The following is a 22,020-nucleotide window of genomic DNA, read 5'->3' as shown; positions in this document are numbered from 1 at the left end:
AGCCTCAAATATACGTAATGTGAACCCAGCCTTACTGTATATATACTTATTGACTTTTATTCCATGTGGAAGGGGGGAACATTGTATGATGGCACCATCACTACACTAGACATATTAATTTGGAGGTGTCTTGGTATCCCATTTTTTGCATTTGTGTGGTCAAAAGTGTCCGTTTTATAATGAATTCTTTTCATGTGACATCACACAGACCCCAGTGTGCCTGTGTGAGTGTGTTTTTTTTATACCTTTTTAAACAATAAATAAAGAACATTCATATTTTCCCTATAAACGCTTTCCCTTTTGTTTGTAAGTATTCGGATAAATGTAAAGTTATGCATCTGACTACTAATAACCTACATGCAGCACATGTACTGGGGAGTAGCATTGGGAGAGTCAATGGTAGAGAAGGACTTGGGTGTACTTGTAGATACAGCAACAGCACAATACCAATGTCAGGAGCCATCCTTCACGCTCGTCTCCTGGCACCGCCGGAGTGTACGGTTGGCCTCCCGCAGGTGCCGACACCAGAGCGTACTGCTAGCCTCCTGCAGGTGCTGACATCGGAGGGCTGGCCGGCTGCTAGGGACGCACCAGCGAAGGCCTCCTTTATTCTTGCCGTGGCCAGGCATTCACCGCAAACCCCCCCCCCCCCCCCCCAGCACTGGTGTCCAGTATAATGTGGCTGTGACAAAGCACGCTGCGCCGTGCGAAACAGCTGTTGCCTGTTATCTGTCTGCATCCGATGACCAGCTAGCCGGCTGAATAAATCACCATTGGTTGTAGCATGAAGAGTGCTCCTATCTGTGTTTCTTTGCTCACTACATTGGAACTTCTTGGCTGTATGCTGTGAGCACCTTCAACAACCAGGATCGCTATGCGGTGAGTCCGAGTGCCATGGTTCGTCTATGGTCTGAGTAGTGCGGGGAAGCTATTTTGAGTGAGCCCAGTATAATGTTATGCTGACTGGTGGCCAGCAACACTAGGAGACACTGTCTATTGTTGGGGGCTGGAGTTTCTGCCCCCAATCATGCCTAGGGCTAGGACTCCAGCCTCCATAAAACTACCATGCCTATCAGGTCTTATTGCCTGAGATAGAACCTCTTTGAGTGTGACTAAGTTAGCATTGTATCCTGATTGTTATTCCCAGCTTTTCCTGATTTTAGGTTGATGACCGATCCAAACTTAAATATGTAAATTTGCTATAAATAGAGGAAATTAAAAGTTATTTTAGAAAATTAAATGATTACTTGAAAAAAGTTGAACAGCTATTGGTCTCCTGTCGTCCAATCTCATATAGGGGTTGAACTTTCTACAACCAGTGAAGCCAGTATAGTTGATAGCAGCACTGTATCATTTTTATATCCAAAGTCTATTTACAAGCCTGGTATGCCCTACTATATAACGGTAAGTATCACATTTAATTGGAGACGTAAAAGTTGTATTTTGTCAACTGTAATTTTACCTATAACCTAATTATTCAAAAAAATTTAAAAAAGTATAAAGAGTTAATGCCTTCCCTTGTAGGTCAACGTTAGTCAATGATTTTATATGCCTTTATATACAGATGGAGGTGACTGACTCCAGAAAGACACCTCTTCCGGGACAGGAAGTGTATTTCACTTGTTCAGGCTGCAATACAACCTCTCGAACATTGACGACAAATGATAACGGGCAAGCTTTTCTTACCTTACAAAATGCAGCCAACTGGACACAAACATTGACGTTAAAGGTATATGTCCATGATGCTATCACTGCCAGTAAATTTTTAAGCCTTTACATATACGCTGCCTGGTTAACTGGTCATAATTCATAATATCGTTGACATTTACAGGCTTCAACGAGCAAGGATAGCCAACCACGTCCAGGTTTATTTCTAGGAAACCCCAGTAATGCTCACGTGATTGTTTATCCACTTTATTCTTCCAGCAAGAGCTTCTTAAACCTGAAATCTTTAGGGGAATACAAGTCATGTGGTTCACAGCAGGAGGTCAATGTACAATATATAATAAGACATTCAGCGCTAGAAGAGGATATTAAACAGCTGGATTTTTATTATCTGGTAAGTTCTGTACATCCTTTTTTGCATTTGAGTCTGTTAGAAGTCATAGTTATTTATACATAATCTGATGGAAATAAATATGTCATGCTCTATTTTGTGCTTGTTATAGAGGTAGATATATAGATTATCTTTGCTCTGTCTCCGGTTGAGTGCCTGAGGTCATCTGACATGTCAAAAGTTACTGATCGTGCCAGGTCTCACTCCTGAGAACTCCTGAAATCCAGAGACACAACTGGCTGAAGGCTCATGCCAGTGCGCTCCGATGCCTAGCCAACAGAACATCCTTCTCTTTTGCTCCATAGACTATAATAAGGTTAATGAGGCGTGCACGTCTCCTGGCTGTATCTCAGGATCGCAGTGGGTCTCAGTATGTCTGCAGGACAATTTCCATCTGATTTCCATCTTGAAATGCTACTCTCTGTACAACCTGAACGTTCATGTGTATTTATACAAAATAGAACAAAACAAAGTTTCTATATCTTTCTATCCAAGTTACAGAAATATTGAAAGATAATACTTCCGTTGTAGGTAACTAGCAAGGGTCGAATACAGTTATATGGTTCTCAGAAAATAGAAGTGGTGAAATCCGATACAGGTGAGGATGCCATCCATTCATATTTCTGTAATTCTGACTTCTTTATATTTATCAAATTGGCCCAGATTTACTTTTGAACCAAAATTTTGGCGCCAAAACCATGTGATTTGACTTCTGCCACATTTACGATGCGTTTTAAGCTCTTTTATTAAGACATTTCCAAAGGAGAAGGAAGGGTTTGTGATCTCGATAAGAAAAAAAGGGAGTGGCCCTAAGTGCCCCAAAATTTATGCCACAATCTACTGCAAGTTCTGACACATAGTTCCGGCACCCTGTGATAAATCCATCCTGTTTGAAGTCTGCCCATTTATGTTTGCACCTATGTTTGGACCTACATAAAAATGAGGGTGCTTTTACACGGGATGATTATCCATACTCACTGCCAATAATTGGCCTGAGTAAAAGAGCAAGCGAAATCTCACATTTTTCGGTTGATCACTAGTGAGGAGGGAACTTGCCGAAAGTTTGGGTTTTGACTCTCAGCAACTAAAGAAGTTGGATGCAGCCGTAGGGCTTCCAGGAAAACATGGATGCAACCTAAAGGCCGCATCAAACTTCTCCAGCCACCAGGAGTCAGACGCTGAGTGTTCGGGTTTGGCCAAACCCAAAGTTCGCTCATCATTACTAATCACGTCTTGTGAAAGCATTAAAATCATTTATAGTCCTGAAGTCAAAAGGTCACATGAACAATACAACGATCATTGATTGAGCCGCGTACAGACTTTGCAAATTAAAGTACCGATCTTGCTTGCAATGATAGTTTGGCCCTTAGGCAGTTTTGGCGAACCTGGGACATTATATTTTAGTTAAAGAATCCATTACTAAGTATTAGTTTCTTGTTTGTTTGTACTTTTACAGATTTACAAGGGGAGCTTTCCTTTAAATTTTCATTAGATGACAGTGATTCTAAATCCATTCATGTATTGGCCTATATGTTGCTCCCAAGCGGCGATTTGGTTGCTGACAACTTAAAACTCAAGATGATGAGATGCTTTAAGAATAAGGTAAGTGAGAGGATTGTGTATCACGGAAATGCTAATAAACTTCAAACCACAGTGAAACTGCTTTGCCAGTGCTCTTCTTCTTTTTCAACGATACTTATGAGTTTCGGACTATATGGCCCTTCTTCATGGTCATACTTGTAATGAGTTTAACAGACTATTTAAATCTAACTACCAGTTACATCCTACTAATCATTTCATAGTACTAATGAATTAAAACAACAATAAATATACAATTGCAATGTGTAGAACGAGTTTGAAAAAATGGCAACTGCACAGTAAAATACAAATAAAAAAGGGGGGCGGGGTTATCCTCCCCCGTTGTCCTCCTACAGATCTACAGTGTCTCCAGCCATCTCCAGCCCACCCAGCCAATCACTGACTGAGATGAACAGCGCCGCAGCCAGTGATTAGCTGACCAGGTTATCACTCCTGAGACTAGAATGACAGCCCACTTAACCAATCACTGGCCTTAGCACTGTCCGATCTGAGTCAGTCAGTGATTGGCTGAGCAGGCTGTCATCCCCAGGTTAGTGTGACAGCCCGCTCAGCCAATCACTGGACAGGCGCTGTCCCGTCTCAGTAAGTGATTAGCTAAATGGGCTGAAGGTGGCTGCGGGGGAGACCAAAGACCGGAAAAGAAGGACACCGGGGGAGTGCAGACAGGTAAGTAAAGATGAGTGAACTTGCCTAACCGCACTAGAACCGCTAAATGCCCTACCTCGTTTCAGAACTGGTATTTCATGGGCATTGATAAGAAAAGCTGGATATGTGATGATCAGGTAATCAACACAGCAGTTTAATCCTCAAAAGGATGACCAAGGTTATACATTTCAAAGTACAACGTTAAATACTTTTTGAACTTCATAAGTTGAATATTTTGAAAATGTAAAAACAAAAACATTGATCATTTTTTACACAACAGATCAAAAACATTTCTACAAAATTGTTTCATTTACATTGATGGTAACTAATGTTTACAATGTTAGGCTGGGTTCACACTACATATATTTCAGTCAGTATTGTGGTCCTCATATTGCAACCAAAACCAGGAGTGGATTAAAAACACAGAAAGGATCTGTTCACACAATGTTGAAATTGAGTGGATGGCCGCCATTTAATGGCAAATATTTGCTGTTACTTTAAAATAACGGCTGTTATATTGAAATTACGGATGGTCCGAACCGAGTTCGGATCCCGAACCCTTGGTAATGATTCCCGCTGTCTGCCCACTCCATGCAGCGGGCGGATCCAGAGGGAGGACCGCCTGGAAAAATGGGATACAGCCATAGCCATAGGCTGTATCCCATTTTTCCAGGCTGTCTTCTCGCTGGATCCGCCCGCTGCACGGAGTGGGCAGACAGCGGGAATCCGATGCCGAGTGTTTGTGTTCATCAGAACCCGAACCTCGGCTGGTTCGGACCATCCCTAATTGAAATAATGGCAGTTATTTACTGTTATATGGCGGCCATCCACTCAGTTTCAACATTGTGTGAACAGATCCTTTCTGTGTTTTTTATCCACTCCTGGTTTTGGTTGCAATACTGACTGAAATATACTGACTGAAATATACGTAGTGTGAACCCAGCCTTATAATGCAAAAAATTTTAATCACATTTTTATCCAGGTATCAGTAGGATTCTCACCAGAGGAAGTTCTTCCAGGGTCAGAGGTGTCTCTCAAGGTTCAGGCTACTCCTGGGTCTCTCTGCGGTCTGAGGGTGGTGGATAAGAGCGTGGTGCTGATGAAACCTGAAAATGAGTTGACTGCAGAGAAAGTGAGTGTTACCAATGAAAGAAAAAAAAAATTAGGAGATTCTGATTTAGAGTTTTATTAACCCCTTAAGGACGGGGCCAATTTTCGTTTTTGCGTTTTCGTTTTTTCCTCTTTGTGTTTAAAAGGCCATAGCACTTGCAATTTTCCACCTAGAAACCCACATGAGCCCTTACTTTTGCGTCACTAATTGTACTTTGCAATGACAGGCTGAATTTTTGCATAAAGTACACTGCGAAACCAGAAAAAAATTCAATGTGTGGTGAAATTGAACAAAAAAACGCATTTCTTTTATTTGGGGGGACTGTGTTTTTACGCCATTCACCCTGGGGTAAAACTGACTTGTTTTGCATGTTCCTCAATTTGTTACGATTAAAATGATATATAACATGTATAACTTTTCTTTTATCTGATGGCCGGTAAAAAATTCAAACCATTGTTAACAAATATACGTTCCTTAAAATCGATCTATTCCTAGACTTATAGCGCTTTTATCCTTTGGTCTATAGGGCTGTGTGAGGTGTCATTTTTTGCGCCATGATGTTTACTTTCTATCGGTACCTTGATTGCGCATATACGACTTTTTGATCGCTTTTTATTACATTTTTTCTGGATTTGATGCAACCAAAAATGAGCAATTTTGCACTTTGGGGTTTTTTTGTGCTTACGCCGTTTACCGTGCGAGATCAGGAATGTGATTAATTAATAGTTAATGTGATTAATTAATAGTTAAGAGGTTAAGAAGCCATATTGACAAAACCGACATGTTGCCAACCTTCCATTACAAGTTATCAACGAATTGCAGAATTTTTTTTTATATACTCCATGAACACATGGTAAGACATTCTAAATTATGGAATTTCAAATAAAGACCAATATTTTGCTTCAGTTTCAGAATTAAATTGATCTGGGCAGGGATGGGGAACCTTAGGCCCTCCAGCTGTTTTAAAACTACAATTCCCATCGTGCCTGGACAGCCAAAGCTTGTATTTGCAAGCATTGCCATTTAATTCGATCCCACTAATGTCTATGATATTTGTTTTCTCCTTAGGTATACAACCTCTTCATGGATTCAGAGCTTTCAGACATGTATGGGATGACAATGCCAACAGATTCAGAACTCATTCCATGTGCAAATGGTCCAGCTGGGGCATATTACTCTAACCCTTTCACATATACGCCTAAAAATGAAGACATACATAACCTGTTTGCGGTATTTTATTTAATTGTTGCAACTTTAGTCAAACAATCACAGCATTTATAGATACAGTCATTATATAGAGGAGATATATACGGGAAGCAGATTGCAGGCACTTTCTGCCATCTCCTGATGGTAACAATCAATTAGGTTATAACTTACAATTAGTCGTTGTTAGAACATTCCAAGATCTTACTTGATTAATGTATATGCCTCCCTGGAGCCAAAGATTTTTTACTGTTATGGGGTTGTTGTACAATTTGTCTTCCCCATTTCAGTGTTCCCTTTCTTTGAGATTCTTTTTTCCCAGTGGGAATGAACCTCTCTGCTAGCAATGCTCTATGCTGTACTTCCTGACACCCAATCCTATACTATATATGATTATAGCCCACACAGGATATGTGTGGTACATGTGTTACACACTATCTAGAGACTAAGCCTAACAACAGGCACTGCACACAAATTCAGAAGAAGTTTTAGTGGCTAAAACACAAATTATTTTTATTTTATTTTTTTAAAACAGAGGTTTCTAAATTTGCTTGTGATCTCTCCTACTATCAGAAGAGTAATAAATTGTGTCAGTTTAAAGAAGTAGCCCACAGTGGACAATACCCATTTTTGTCAAATATTTTATCTTCCGAAACAGCTGAATACAACGAGAGATACAAAGAATTAAGGTAGACATGCAAATCTCAACAGTTTACACTAAAGGGCTATGTTCACACAACTTTTTTCAGCTCTGTTTAAAATGACGCCCGTCATTTTAAGTGTAAAATAACGGACGTCATTTAGCTGTCTGGACTCCCCTCAGTACAATGACGGCTGTTGGTACATTATTCTAGTTTGGGTTACTAATTGGCCTTTGGGTGTGGCTTAACTAAAAAGTTTGTTGAATTTAATAGTAAAAACGGAGAAAGAACAGTGACAAAAAAAAAGTGTGAACAACTAATAAAAAACGCCCGCTGTGTGCAAAAGACGTCCGAAAATAATTATCATGATCATTATTTTAACGTCTGCCGCAATAACGTCCGCTATTCAATACACAATGTGCATTGGATGTCTGTCTGTCCACTGACTTCAATGCGTTGCAAAAGCGGCCTGCCTTTTCTCTATTTTTGACGTTGTGTGAACATAGCCAAGGACAAAAAAATTAACAAAGACATCTCTGCAGGTAAAATGAGCAAAAAAAAAAAAAATCTAAATTTATATTGGCCTGTGGTAAGAAGTGGATAGATTAGTAAGGAGATTGAGACAGACAGTGTCTAAGTTGACATTCTACCTACCTACAAGTGCTAGGTACAAGCAGGTGCAAGTGAACCTGTGGTATACTGTATATGCTCTATGCACTATAGGTAAAAGCATGTGCAGTGCTTCTCTGGTCTCTTGATCAGTGGGGGGCACATCATTCAGACCATTAGCTAGCTTCATGGGATATGTTTAATTTTTTTTTTAACCCTTTATCTGTTATATTTTTATTTACAGGACATACAATTAAAAATCATAACAAGTGCCGAAGTTAGAAAACCTATAGACTGTAGCAGTGGACCAGGTTTTCCTTTTGGAGGTAATACAGTTAGCCTTGGACTAATGCTAAGGGCCATATTAGATGGCTCGATCACTATAGTAAGCAAGCACCAATCTGCCAGATCTGCGCTCTTTACTGAGCCTATTACATGGCTTGATTATTGTGCAGCATCTATATATATATATATATATATATATATATATATATATATATATATATGTATATCATTAGCAATGTCCGTGCAGCCCTTGCTTTACAAGTGAAGTTCATACAGTACATTACCTTTATATCCCCCGACGTTCTCTTTTCTTCTGTCCACTGTCCTCAGCCTCCAGTGGAACTGCAGAGTCAGATTCTGAATTGACAGGCCGTTCAGCCAATCATGGTCGCGGTGGCCCCATCCAGGCTAGTGATTGCCGCCAGCCTCCGTGTCATAATTACACTCTATGGGAGGCTTGTGTGCCACATCGCGGCGCAACATATTCATTCTTCTGCAGCGTGTGAGCCTCCTATAGAATGTCATTATGACACGGAGGCTGACAGCATTCCGCGGTGGACAATTCCACGGGGCCTTAGGCTATGTCTACACAATGTTCATTGAGTAAACTTTGATGTTATTGTGTAGTTTGTTGTGAGAGCTTGTTGTTGTGATAATATTTATTTATAATATGGACACTTCTTTCGTAGGACAGTCAATTCCTACATCATTAAAAAAAAAAACAATTACATGACATGAACTTTTGGCTTGTCAAATGTGTTTTTGATGGTGACAGTTACACTCTAAAGTGGTAGTTAAAAAAAATGGTCTTTCAAATCAATTGGTGCCAGAAAGTGCCAGGGATTTGTAATTTACAAGTCCTCCAGTACTTGTCAGCTGCTGTATGTCCTGCAGGAAGTGGTATTCTTTTCAGTCTGGAGAGCAGTGGAGGTTTTCTATGGGGATTTACTACTTCTCTGGACAGTTCCTGACATGGGCAGAGGTGGCAGCAGAAAGCAGAAAGAAAGACTGAAAAGAATACACCACTTCCTGCAAAACATCCATCAGCTGATAAGTACAGGGTCCCCCAAAGAGCCAGTCGCTTGCGGCCCCTTCTACAGGGGAGCGACTACCCTCCACGAAGCCTCACAGCCATGACAGTTCCTCTGTCCTCATGCAAGCCGCTGTAGCCAGCCTCCAAGCGGGAGACTGGGACACCTACAACACACTCTTGGTGCTCATACAGGAAGAGCGTGAGCATAAGCAGTGTGAGCAGGAACGACGGAAAGAGTGTGAGCAGCGTGAGCAGGAACGCGAGCAGCAGGAGAACCGGGAAAAGCGTGAGCATGACCTCCAAATGCTCCAACTCCAGCACCAGGTGACCAGGCCAGATAGTCGCGAGTCCCCCGAGATCCGGGTTCCTAAGTTATGGGCGGAGGACTTTCCCTTGCTGGACAACGGTGGAGACTTGGACACCTTCTTACTGGCATTATAGAAGACGTACCATCAGCACCACTTGCCTGAGGACCAGTGGGTCCGATTCCTGACAACCCGTCTCAGGGGCAAAGCCCTGGAAATCTTTGGGTACCTGCCCAGCGAGACCACCCTGACCTATGAGAATATCAAGCAGGCGTTGGTCAGGCAGTACAACCTGACCCCTGAGATGTACCGGAAGAAGCTCCGGAGTTTGCAGCGAGGTCCTACCGACAGCTGGGCTGACCACATGCGGGCCCTACTGAGAGCAGTCGACCAGTGGACCACAGGATTGGAGCTTACCACCGTCCAGCAGCTGAAGGAGCTCATTGCAACCGAGAAGTTTTTGTGGAATTGCCCAGAGGACCTGCAGCAGTACCTTCGTGATCGGAAGCCCAAGGGGGCCTCTGCAACAGCGACCCTTGCGGATGAATACACCAACAACCGGACTTCAGAGGCCAAGAAGCCTGCCGGCTGGAGAGGGGGTAAGACAAATGTGACAAATGTCTTTACCCCTAAGCCCAAAGGGAGCCCTGCCAATGCTCCCCTCTCCACGTTGGTAGGGGATCCCCGTTTGTGTCACCTCTGTAAGCAGCCAGGACACTTCAAGGCCAGGTGTCCCCAGCGCCAGAAGGGCCCGTCCCAGAGACCATCCACTGTTTTGTGTGTGGGTGGGGTGTTGGGAGGTCCCTTGACAATTTTCAGCCCCTCACTGTGGGCCAGGCTGTGGCCATGGGACTTCGGGACACCAGCGCTGAGAAGACTCTGGTGCGGCCGGAGCTGGTGTCCCCACAGGAGTTGGCCCCAGGAAAGACTCTGGCTGTCTCTGGGATTAGAGAAGTGGAACTGGGGTGCTGGACATGGGGTTCGGGAGGTAGGGGTATCTGCGAATATCCCTGCCATTGTGTTGTTGGGGACAGACTTGGGGCGCTAGTGTCTCATTATGTGGCCACTGAACCCCCAAGGTCTTACCCCCCGAAGTCCCCCCTGGTAGTAGATATAGGAAATGTGAATGATATGCCCAATGTTGGGGGTGTGAGGATGGATGATATGTGTTCATCCCCCTGTGGTGGGGAGGAGGTCAATTTAGATGTGTGTTCGGATATCTTTGCTTATGGTCAGCAAGCCTGCGGGAACCTTTTGTCCTCCGAGGGTTTCCCCGAGGGGACAAACGGGAAGCAGACTGCTGCTGAGGGGGAGGAGGCCATGGTGGTAGGGGGTGCCCCAGAGAAGGTAGAGCTCCCAGGTAAGGCCACAAGGCAGGGTCCCTCCCCAACTGGGTTATCCGGACCACAAGGTAGTCAGTCTGAACTGGCGACTTGGTCGGAAGCCGAGGGAAAACGGGCATTACCAGCGGTGACAGTGACCGTAGCTGCTGTCACGCGCAGTGGGAATGCCGGGGGTCAAAAGGGGTCCCTTGGGGGTCCAACAGCTTTCCCTCTTCCGACCAAGTGGCTGCCAGATCAGACGGGGGCCAGGACACAGGTCCCGGGGATCTGACAGAGGATGTGGCGGTCTCATCTATTCTGGCCACGTCCAGTCAGGAGTTTCAGGCAGCGTTAGAGACTGACAACAGCCTGAAAGCTCTAAAGGAGCAGGCGGCACAGCCTCCCTCGGACTCAGACCTTGAGAGAGTGGTCTGGGACCAAGGTCGGCTGTACCGAGTGACGGTCCAGCGGAGTTCATCGGAGGCATGTCCCAGGGATCGACAGTTAGTGGTACCCTATCCACTCAGGGCGGAGTTATTGAGGATTGCACATGAGATTCCGATGGCTGGACACCTAGGGGTCACTAAGACCAAGGCCAGATTAGCACAGCATTTCTACTGGCCAAAAATGGGGCCCGAGGTGGCTGCCTACTGTCGTTCGTGTGTTACTTGTCAGAGGGTGGGGAAGGCGGGGCCGCGGCCCAAAGCCCCACGGGTAACTCTGCCCATAATTGATGAGCCTTTCAGGAGGGTGGCTGTGGATCTCATTGGACCCCTGTCCATTCCCAGAAGCTCTGGGAAACGCTTTATACTAACGGTAGTAGACTATGCTACCCGGTACCCAGAAGCGGTAGCCTTGTCATCCATTCGGGCCGACAAGGTGGCCACCGCGTTACTGGAAATATTCCACAGGAAATGCTCACAGACCGGGGGACCCAGTTCATGTTGCAGTTGATGGAGTCGCTCTGTAGGCAAATACAAGTGCAACACCTGGTGACCAGCCCCTACCACCCACAGACTAATGGCCTGTGCGAGCAGTTTAATGACACCCTGAAGCAGATGCTTAAGATGTTGGTTGACTACCACGGGCGCAACTGGGAGCGGTACCTTTCACACCTGCTGTTTGCCTGCAGAGAGGTTCCACAGGCCTCAACAGGGTTCTCTCCCTTCGAGCTACTGTATGGGTGATGTGTACAGGGACCCCTGGCTCTGGTGAAAGAGGCCTGGGAGGGGGACTTAGCCACCCCTGGAGTGTCAGTCATAGAATATGTTGTGCGCTTCCGGGATAAGATGCAGGCCTTGACCCAGCTGGTGCACGACAATATGGCGCAAGCCCAGGCTGAGCAGAAGCAGTGGTACGATCAGAATGCTTGTGAAAGGACCTACCAGGTGGGTCAAAAAGTGTGGGTACTGGTCCCTGTGCCCCAGGATAAGCTTCAGGCAGCCTGGGAAGGCCCATACCTTGTGCACCAGAAGCTCAGCACTGTGACGTACCTATTCACCCTGGACCAGGCCCGGGGAAGGCGGAAGGCCTTCCACGTGAACATAATGAAGGCGCATCATGATCGGGAGGCTTGTGCCCTCCCTGTATGCAACCTGCCAGAGGAAGGGGAGGGGGAGACCCTCCTAGATATGCTCGCCCAGGTTAGGGCGGGTGGATCCATTGAGGATATGAAGATTGGCCAGCAGCTCCTAACGGACCAGCGGTCCAAGCTGTGGGCTACCCTCCAATCCTTCCAGGAGTTGTTCACCAACAAGCCCGGAAGGACAGAGACAGCCGTCCACCACGTGGATACTGGGAGCCACCCCCCGACCGGCGGTCAGCATATCGGGTCTCCCTGGAAGTGCAGCAGCACATGCACCAGGAGATTGACGAGATGCTGAAGCTGGGGGTCATCCAAGCGTCAACAGTGCTTGGGCCTCGCCTGTAGTCCTCGTCCCAAAGAAGGACCGGACCACCCTGTTCTGCGTGGACTACCGGGGGCTCAATGCTGTCACGGTCACTGATGCATACCCAATGCCTCGCATCGATGACCTGCTCGATCAGTTGGCCGGGCCAAGTACCTGACCATCATGGATCTGAGCCGGGGATACTGGCAGATTCCCCTGACCCATGAGGCACGGGAACGCTCTGCCTTTATCACCCCCTTCGGACTGTATGAATTCACGGTCATGCCATTCGCCCCTGCCTTTTTTCAGTGGATGGTCAACATGCTGCTTAAGGGACTTGAAGGGTACGCAGCTGCGTACCTGGATGATATTGCCATCTTCAGTCCCACATGGGAGGATCACCTAGAGTATCTGTCGCAGGTGCTATGGCGTATCCACCAGGAAGGCTTGATAATCAAGCCAGAAAAGTGCCAGCTAGGCATGGGTGAGGTCCACTACCTGGGGCATCGGGTAGGCGGAGGAGCTCTGAAGCCAGAGCCTGGGAAGGTGGATACCATCACGTCTTGGCCCACCCCCAGAACTAAAAAGCAGGTGATGTCCTTCCTGGGCACTGCTGGGTACTATAGGAGGTTCATTCCTCACTATAGTAGCCTGGCAAAGCCCCTGACAGACCTCACCAAGAAGAAGCTGCCCTCCGCAGTTGATTGGACATACGACTGCGAGACAGCCTTCCAGGCACTCAAAACTGTCTTGTCAATCTTCCCAGTACTACAAGCAGCCGACTTCACGCGGCCGTTTATAGTACAGACTGACGCCTGTGACTTTGGTCTAGGCGCGGTGCTCAGCCAGGTTGACTCTACAGGACAGGAACACCCCGTTCTGTACCTGAGTCGGAAGCTCTTGCCGAGGGAGGTGGCCTACTCCACGATGGAGAAGGAATGCCTAGCAATAGTGTGGGCCCTGCAAAGTTTGGGCGTTTCTATATGGGTGTTTCTTCACAGTGGAAACAGACCACAACCCCCTCAGCTGGTTACACGCAGTGTCTGGGACGAATGGGAGGTTGCTACATTGGAGCCTGGAGCACCAACAGTACCACTTTGCCATTCGCCACAAGAGCGGCCGTAACCATGGCAACGCAGATGGTTTATCCCGCAGAGGGGAGGTTGAAGATGGGCGCACGGGGGAACACAGAGAAGTGCTGCCCCCTAGCGCCCTCTAAAGGGGGAAGGTGTGAGGAAAAGGGTGAAAATTCCCACTCAGAGGCCAACAGGCATCCAAAAACCCTGATAACAAATTCCCCTACCTAGGTCGGAGCAAATATCTCCAGACTGAGTGACACCATAATTCCATAATGAGTTATGGAATTTCTGTGCAGCCTAGCCATATGAAAAGTATATTTTCTGAATCGCCTGACCCACCCGAACGTCCCTCTGCGTCTCACTCCTCTTTGGGAGCCCGGGATAGGGAGATACGGAGAACTGGTAAACCAAGCTGGGTAAAGGAGTCGTGTTTGGTCTCCAAACGTTCTAGGGGCCCAGCCGGACCCAATGGTACCAGAACCATCTCCCTATGACCTGGTGTTAGGAAGATATGACCCACTTTGGAGTTATAGGGGTTTTGGGCTGTAAGCCCAAGGGGGAGTAGCTGAGACCAGCCCACCCCTGGGCGTGTTGGCCAGGTGTATATATCCCAGGTGCTAGGCAGGACCCATTGTTCTTTTTCCGGGGAGGCCATGACGATAGGTCGGAGAAGTTCCTGAAAACCAACGCAGCAAGCACACGCCTCCCATGCTTCGCTTTACCACCCAAATTACGGTAACGACCAATTGCTAAAACTGTCTGTGCTACCACCTGTACTTTGTCTCTGACCACTGTATATATTATTCTGTGTATATTGTGTGTTGTTTACTGCGCCCTTAGGCTGGGTTCACACTACGTATATTTGAGGCTGTATGTTTGAGGCTGTATAGCAACCAAAACAAGGAGTGGATTGAAAACACAGAAAGGCTATGTTCACATAATGTTGTAATTGAGTGGATGGCCGTCATTTAATGGCAAATATTTGCTGTTATTTTAAAACAACGGCTGTTATATTGAAATAATGGAAGTTATTTACCGTTATATGGCGGCCATCCACTCAATTTCAACATTGTGTGAACAGATCCTTTCTGGGTTTTCAATCCACTCCTGGTTTTGGTTGCTATGAGGACCTGACATGAGGACCAAATACAGCCTGAAATATACATAGTGTGAACCCAGCCTTAAAGTGTAACTGTCATGTTTTTTTTTATTGCAGAAATCAGTAGTATAAGCGATTTTAAGAAACTCTGTAATAGGTTTCATCAGCCAAAAAAGCCTCCTTCTGTACTCAAGAAGCAATCTCCCTGCCTCCCCCCCTGACTTCTTATCTGTGCATTATCAGGCAAATCCGTCTTCATTACAGAGAAGCCAGTGAAGACGGGCTCTGCTCTCTCCATTGTAAGCCTATGAAGGGGCTGAGGGAGATGAGGGAGCAGGAAGAGGTGACATGAAGGTCAGCTGTTTGTAGACTCTCTGGGCACCTAAAACGCAGGAATCAGGTTTCAGACAGGTCAGTGCTTATCTATGAATGTACTGAGAAAAGATTAGAGTGTGTTGTGCTTTGCAGAAATCCTCCGTGCTCAGTCACTCCTAACAGCCCCTCCCCTCTCCATAGCCACATAATGGACAGAGAAATCCTGCTTCTTTTGCAGTGAGGGGGAGGCTAGGAGATTGCTTTTTTAGTCCAGAAGTTAACTCTTTCAGTACATAAAGCCTATTACAGAGTTTCTTAAAATCGCTTGAACTGTTGATATTTAATGTTTTCAAAAAAATGACCCTGAAATTACGGTTACGCTTTAAGGCAATTAAATATCCTATTTAATCTGTGGCTGTTCTTTTGTCTCAATCAATGTACCCACACTCCCTTGTTCGCAAGCTAACGCTATCACTCAGGGCTGGCTGCTGGCCCGATATAGTATTATTATATCTCAACGAGAAGCTGGTGGCAGCTTTACCAGTCTTCCTGTGCCCACGTGGACAGGGTGGCGGTGTAAATCAATACCCAGCTGACCTCCCGTACTCCTGGTGGAGTGTGGGACGTCCCAGTGGATGTGTCCAGTGTCGGCAACCTGCTGATCAGTGAGCATGTTCATTGTTCAGTTTCTAAAATGGGAATTTTTTTCTCTATGGAGTCAAAAATCATTAAATGGTTATCCAGCTACAAAAACATGCCCGCTTTCTTCCAGAGACAGCACCACACTTGTCTCCAGTTCAGACGTTAATTGCAAATAAGCTCCATTCACTTTAATGGAACTGAGTTACAAAACCCAACCTAAACTGGAGACAAGAGAGCAGCAGTCTCTGGAAGAAAGCGGACATGTTTTTGCAGCGCTGGATAACTCCTTTACGTTATGGTAATAATTATGCTTCTTCTTATAGCTGGTTTGGGAGAAGGCATGGCAAGAGCATTTGGCTCAGTTGGTTGTGTACCTCCAACCTCCTACCTTGCTGCTGATCTCGGTGTTGCTGCTGGTGGTTCTCCTTTAGGAGCATATCCGGAGTTTCCCAATGTAATTCCTGAATCCACAGAAAAAATAGGGATCATTAGAAAATATTTCCCGGAGACTTGGATATGGGATCTGACCCCTATTGGGTAAGTTGTAATGAAATTTTGTTATGAAAAAATATGTATTAAATGTTACTACAGCTGAACATGCAGTACTTACATAAAAGGTTCTTAGCAGCTGTTCACTCTCCCTCTTGCTCATCTGCAGTGACACCTTCTAAGACACCCCCCTCCCCCTTTTCCCATAATAGACTTACTATTTCCAGCATTTAAGAATTAGAGCCATTTTTACATAGTTCTACCTGTTAACTTGATGCTACTTTGAAGTTGGGGGGAAATATATTATATATATATATATATATGGAGCACACAAAAAAGCTAAAAGGGATGATTCGTAACTACAGAAAATAGCCTTTTTACAGAAACAGTGCCATGTCTGTCCAAAGGCTGTGCCTGATATTGCAACTGATTCCTATTTACCAGGAAGCCTATGGACATATGTGGCTCTTTTTCCTCGTAAAACAGCTGAACTTTTTTCTAGTCCTGAACAACTACTTAAAGTGAATGTAAGCTGATGCATCTCCTTGTTAAAGAAAATCCCTTCGCAACATCTAGTCAAGTCAAGAAGGAAAACATTGTAATATATGTTTACCCCAAGATGGTAACCATCGAAAACACTCAGGAACAGACTTGCCAGATTAGACTCTGGTAGGAAAAGCTAGTTTACCCTTCTTCCAAAGATTAAATTACTGAAAAGCTTGTATCTTGTACCTTGGATAGCACATCATAATTTCCAATATTTGGACTTTATAAGAACATTTCACTATTCAACCTGGAGACTGACCAGACAGCTGTAATAATTCCAATCAGGGCCGATTCTAGCTTTTCTGCCGCCTGAGGCGAGAACTGACAAAGCGCCCCCTCCACCCGCCCCCCAACCACCACTACCACTAAAGATCATAAGTAAGTTGACTGAATCCTCTGCAGACAATGCGGGACTGTTTCTGTACCAAAACAAATGCATTTTAATTTAGGCTGGGTTCACACTACGTATATTTCAGTCAGTATTGTGGTCCTCATATTGCAACCAAAACCAGGAGTGGATTAAAAACACAGAAAGGATCTGTTCACACAATGTTGAAATTGAGTGGATGGCCGCCATTTAATGGCAAATATTTGCTGTTATTTTAAAACAACGGCTGTTGTATTGAAATAATGGCCGTTATTTACTGTTATATGGCGGCCATCCACTCAATTTCAACATTGTGTGGACAGATCCTTTCTGTGTTTTTAATCCACTCCTGGTTTTGGTTGCAATATGAGGACCACAATACTAACTGAAATATACGTAGTATGAACCCAGCTAAATGCGTATGGTCAAATACAACCAAACATATTGCCACCATACTTACTGGCCAAATCCAGTATACATTTACATACACAGCGAGCCAAATATATGCACATACAGTAACATATACACACAGTCTGGTACATATAAAACACAGTCAGGTACATTATATCCCTGTTCCCCCACATTCCCCCTACAAGATTATCATGCCCCCGGCCCTCCCCACATTCCCTGTAATGTTACCATGCCCATAGTGCCCGGCACATTCCCCATACAAGAACTCCAGCCCTCCCAGGTCCCCCCATTCAACATGATTATTGCCTCAGCTGAGTATCCTATCCTGTGACCGGACAGCAGTCTAAACTGCAGGGACCTCAGAGCAATAGTCAGGGAGAGAAGATCCAGGACAGGCACAGTGCAGCATCGCAGTGTGTATGGGACAGCACTATAGATAACAGTGTGCAATGACCAGATTTTTTAACTGTTTGAGTCACTATGGGCCCCCTGAGAGCTTCAGGCAGCTTCCCCAAACAACAATCTGCAACTGCTGACCTCTTACCTCAGGAGCCGGAGAAGAGCCATAAAACGGGCTGCTCTGTTAACTCTTTCAGTACTGCAGAATGTAGAGTATTACTGTGCATCACTTACATTCTGCAATACAGAAAGAGTTAACAGTAGAGCAGAACATTACTTTTATGCCTCTTCTCCTGCTCTTGCACTATGCTGAGGTCAGCTCGGAGTTGGGCAGTGCAGAGAAGACATAATATAGCGTCCCCCCTGCTGTTAACTTTTTCTTTTCTGCAGTGTGTAAGTGATGCAGAGTATAATAACTCTGCATTATTGAAAGGGTTAACAGCAGGAGACACTATATCTATGTCTTATGTGATGTGAATACCTGTGAATACGAGGCTTCCAGTGCCTCCTCAGCGCTTCTCATGAGGCAACTGACAGGAAACACAGCTGGGCACTGAGCCGTAACTAGTTGTAATGACAAGGACACAGGACGCTGATGCCGCCCCCCTCAAGGGCTGTGTTATCTGTCACCTGAGGCGAAGACTTCACTTCGCCTCATGGCAGATACAGCCCTGATTCCAATGAATCTTATGAAGAATCTTGTGTAATAATTCCGATGAATCCAATGAAGTTAAAGAGGTTTCCACAATCTAGCCCACCAAGGTGGGGAGAAGCTGTCTGGGACTGGCAGATGACTAAGGCTTTGTTCACACACAGTAAAATGAAAGCAGAATAAAACTGTAACACAAGTATAAAATGGGTCCGTATGATAAATCTAATAATAAGCTATATTAAAGTCTATGGAAATACATACTTTTTTAATAAGGTATGCACAGGCTGATATTTTTCCATTCTCTTCAATGTAGCACATTATTAAATTCAAAATAGGACCACGTTTTATACCTATTTTATGCAAATATTGTAACATTGGAACATTGCAACTTAACGTCCACAGTATACTCTAATAGACTCATTGACTAGCAGATAACATTTTATCTTTCAGTAACTCCGGTACAACCAAGATAGATCGCCTAGCTCCAGACACCATTACAGACTGGACGGCAGGAGCCATGTGTATGGGACCAAATGGGTTTGGCCTATCACCCCCCATACCCCTAAGAGTTTTCCAGCCATTTTTTGTAGAGCTTGCCCTGCCATACTCTGTGGTCCGAGGAGAAACATTTGCTCTAAAAGCCTCTGTGTTTAATTACCTACAGCAGTGTATAAAGGTGATGAGACAATCCTATTCTATGTAATCATTTCATGGTACAGTCCACCCACTGGTGATCACTGCAGAGTAAATCTGGCTTAGAAATGTTAGAAAGAAAGATCATTGTTGCTTCCATCAAGGCTTGATATGTCAATGTCATTATAAGCAACTTTTCATGTCAGAGAGACATGTTAACTGTTTTGATCGGTTCAGGTCAGACCTGTACCGATTGTGAGAACAAAGTGGGAGAGGAATACCCTCAGCTTGGTCCTCTACAGGTTCTGTGTAATGTGATCAGCGGGTCTCTAACTGATCGTCTATGTATCAAAACTGATTCAATTGACAGAGAGCCGGGAGCAGAACGTGATGCAGCACAGTCCTCTTCCCGCTCATGTCACCTGCTCCATAGAACATAATCGAACAGCTGGACATGGAGTGGCGCAGGTAGCCATGTGCTTTACCCCTTGTAACTACACTTGCCAATTTCAACCATTGCAGAAAATTAAAAAATTGCTTACAGCCACATATCTTCTTCACTAACAGACATTGTCCTTAGATTGAAAGAATCGTGATTATAGAAACCTTCACCTTTCTGATTTCATTTTTTGCCTGCCTTACAAACCAACTACCTATACTGTACATGTTCTAGATAAAACAAGTCTGAATGTCTCTAGATAAATGTCATTGAAACTCATTGATGTGTTTTTGGACAGGTCCAAACCACTTTGCTACCTTCCCTTGAGCTAGAAGTGGAGGCCTGCCCGAGGTGTCAGTACAGCAGCTGCCTGTGTGCGGATGAAAGTAAAACATTTCAATGGAACGTAAAAGCTGCTAAGCTAGGTAAAGTATAAAACTTTGGTAAAAAAAAAATGGATAAGACTTAGCAGTTTTTTTTAATCTGCTACTCCTAAGATACCGTGCTGAAATACTTGCATGAACATGTGTTTGTTTAACTTATCTAAATGAAAGGTAAGGCTGGACACATCTGTATCCGTCTGTACCTTGTTCAAACATAATGTACACTCAAAAATATGGACCGTAATGAAAATGCAAACAGAACCTAAGGCTTTATTATATATATTATATACAAGCACATATACAAGCACATTATAGTCACCTAAATCTGTTAGGGTCCATCCCATCTGTCACCACTAATAAAAGCAGCGGTGGGAAACTGGCATGAAGAGGATATAAACATCGTAGAAAAGAATAGGATCTATTAATTCAGCTATCATATTAAGGAACAAAAACAGTCAAAAACATACTGGAAAAAGTTTAAAAAAAAAAAAAAAGCGAACTCAGGTCAATGGAAAGAGTTCTGAAAATGAATGTTTTACTTTATATGCTCATTTATATGCTCAGTGAATAAGCTGCCACAAGATTTATTGGACAGATTAGGTTATGCCTTATGGGTTTCATCCTTCAATCTGAATCAGTAGGGAGGAAACAATGTTCTACAAAGTACCCATTCTGCCCCCTTCACCCCCATCCCTCCTCTTATTCAGATTAATGGATATGTTCCTTAATTCTTTAGCTCCTGATGAAGTGAGCGAAACGTACGTCGGGCTGCTGTGCTGGACGGGGGGTAAGACCTCAGTGGTGGTTATGTGGTATTGATATCATGAACGGCATAAGTGTATAATCTCTGTATACTATGGTGGGTTGACTACTGTATCTACCCACCTATATTTTGAAAATTACTTTTGGGATTACATACCAGTTTCCCTCAGCATTTGTAATCTTTTTTGAAATATCCTTTTTGAGTAATTTTAGTCACCATTGGCTTTCTATGTTTTAGAAGCCTGTTTTTTGTGCCATAACTAGTAATGACCACTAGATGGCAGTGCTCTAACATGATTACATTGTAGCAACCACCTACTCTTTTCTATTCATTCATGTAATACCACACTGATGTCTTTCTCCCCCTCTGGTTTTGACCTCTGTGTTCTATCCCATATGTTATTTTAGCTGCTTTTATGAATTGATTGAGCTTCAATAAAGACTTTTTGTATATCTATAGTTGTTGTGCAAGTGTTTTTGGTTTCCTTAATTTTTTAAACAATGTGACTACAAGTATCTCTGTCCACAAAACAGCAAGTGTCAGGCTACTGAGGAGGTCCAGTCCTATAAATAATGTATTTATATCCTCTTCCAGGGGAGGTGAACATCACTGTGAGGACAGAAGCTGTGAATACTCCAGAACTGTGTAATAATGAGGTGCCCCTTGTTCCTAGACAGGGGAACATTGACACGGTGATAAAGCCGCTCATTGTTAAGGTAAGTGAGCTTATATATTGTACATAGAGATGAGCGAACCGGGTTCGGGTTCGAGTTGATCCGAACCCGAACGTTCGGCATTTGATTAGCGGGGGCTGCTGAACTTGGATAAAGCTCTAAGGTTGTCTGGAAAACATGGATACAGCCAATGACTATATCCATGTTTTCCACATAGCCTTAGGGCTTTATCCAAGTTCAGCAGCCACCGCTAATCAAATGCCGAAAGTTCGGGTTCGGATCGACTTGAGCATGCTCCAGGTTCGCTCATCTCTAATTGTACATTAAGGGGATTTTCTAGGACAAGTTTATTTTTTTTATATATTGTGTTATGCATTCCTATTGACCAATAGGAATGCTTTAGCTTTATTTTACAGCTGAGATATAAGGGT

The 22,020-nt window shown here is 44.4% G+C and overlaps 1 protein-coding gene across 1 annotated transcript in view; it reads left to right on the top strand.

Moving 5' to 3' along the window:
- The window catches only part of LOC138799207 (alpha-2-macroglobulin-like protein 1), a 50,086-nt gene that overhangs the window by 16,640 nt on the left and 11,426 nt on the right, over positions 1-22,020 (top strand). The window contains exons 10-21 of the mRNA XM_069980090.1: positions 1,298-1,404; positions 1,565-1,729; positions 1,832-2,059; positions 2,588-2,654; positions 3,513-3,658; positions 5,283-5,432; positions 6,480-6,641; positions 8,109-8,190; positions 16,157-16,370; positions 19,148-19,373; positions 20,068-20,194; positions 21,510-21,631. Coding sequence (XP_069836191.1) covers positions 1,298-1,404; positions 1,565-1,729; positions 1,832-2,059; positions 2,588-2,654; positions 3,513-3,658; positions 5,283-5,432; positions 6,480-6,641; positions 8,109-8,190; positions 16,157-16,370; positions 19,148-19,373; positions 20,068-20,194; positions 21,510-21,631 — 1,796 coding nt within the window. The remainder of the gene's footprint in view (positions 1-1,297; positions 1,405-1,564; positions 1,730-1,831; positions 2,060-2,587; positions 2,655-3,512; positions 3,659-5,282; positions 5,433-6,479; positions 6,642-8,108; positions 8,191-16,156; positions 16,371-19,147; positions 19,374-20,067; positions 20,195-21,509; positions 21,632-22,020) is intronic.

The sequence above is a fragment of the Dendropsophus ebraccatus genome, chromosome 8, assembly GCF_027789765.1.
Source record: "Dendropsophus ebraccatus isolate aDenEbr1 chromosome 8, aDenEbr1.pat, whole genome shotgun sequence".
In the NCBI taxonomy this organism is placed as follows: domain Eukaryota; kingdom Metazoa; phylum Chordata; class Amphibia; order Anura; family Hylidae; genus Dendropsophus; species Dendropsophus ebraccatus.
The sequence above is the reverse complement of the archived record's forward strand: the minus strand, read 5'-3'. Positions and strand labels throughout refer to the sequence as shown.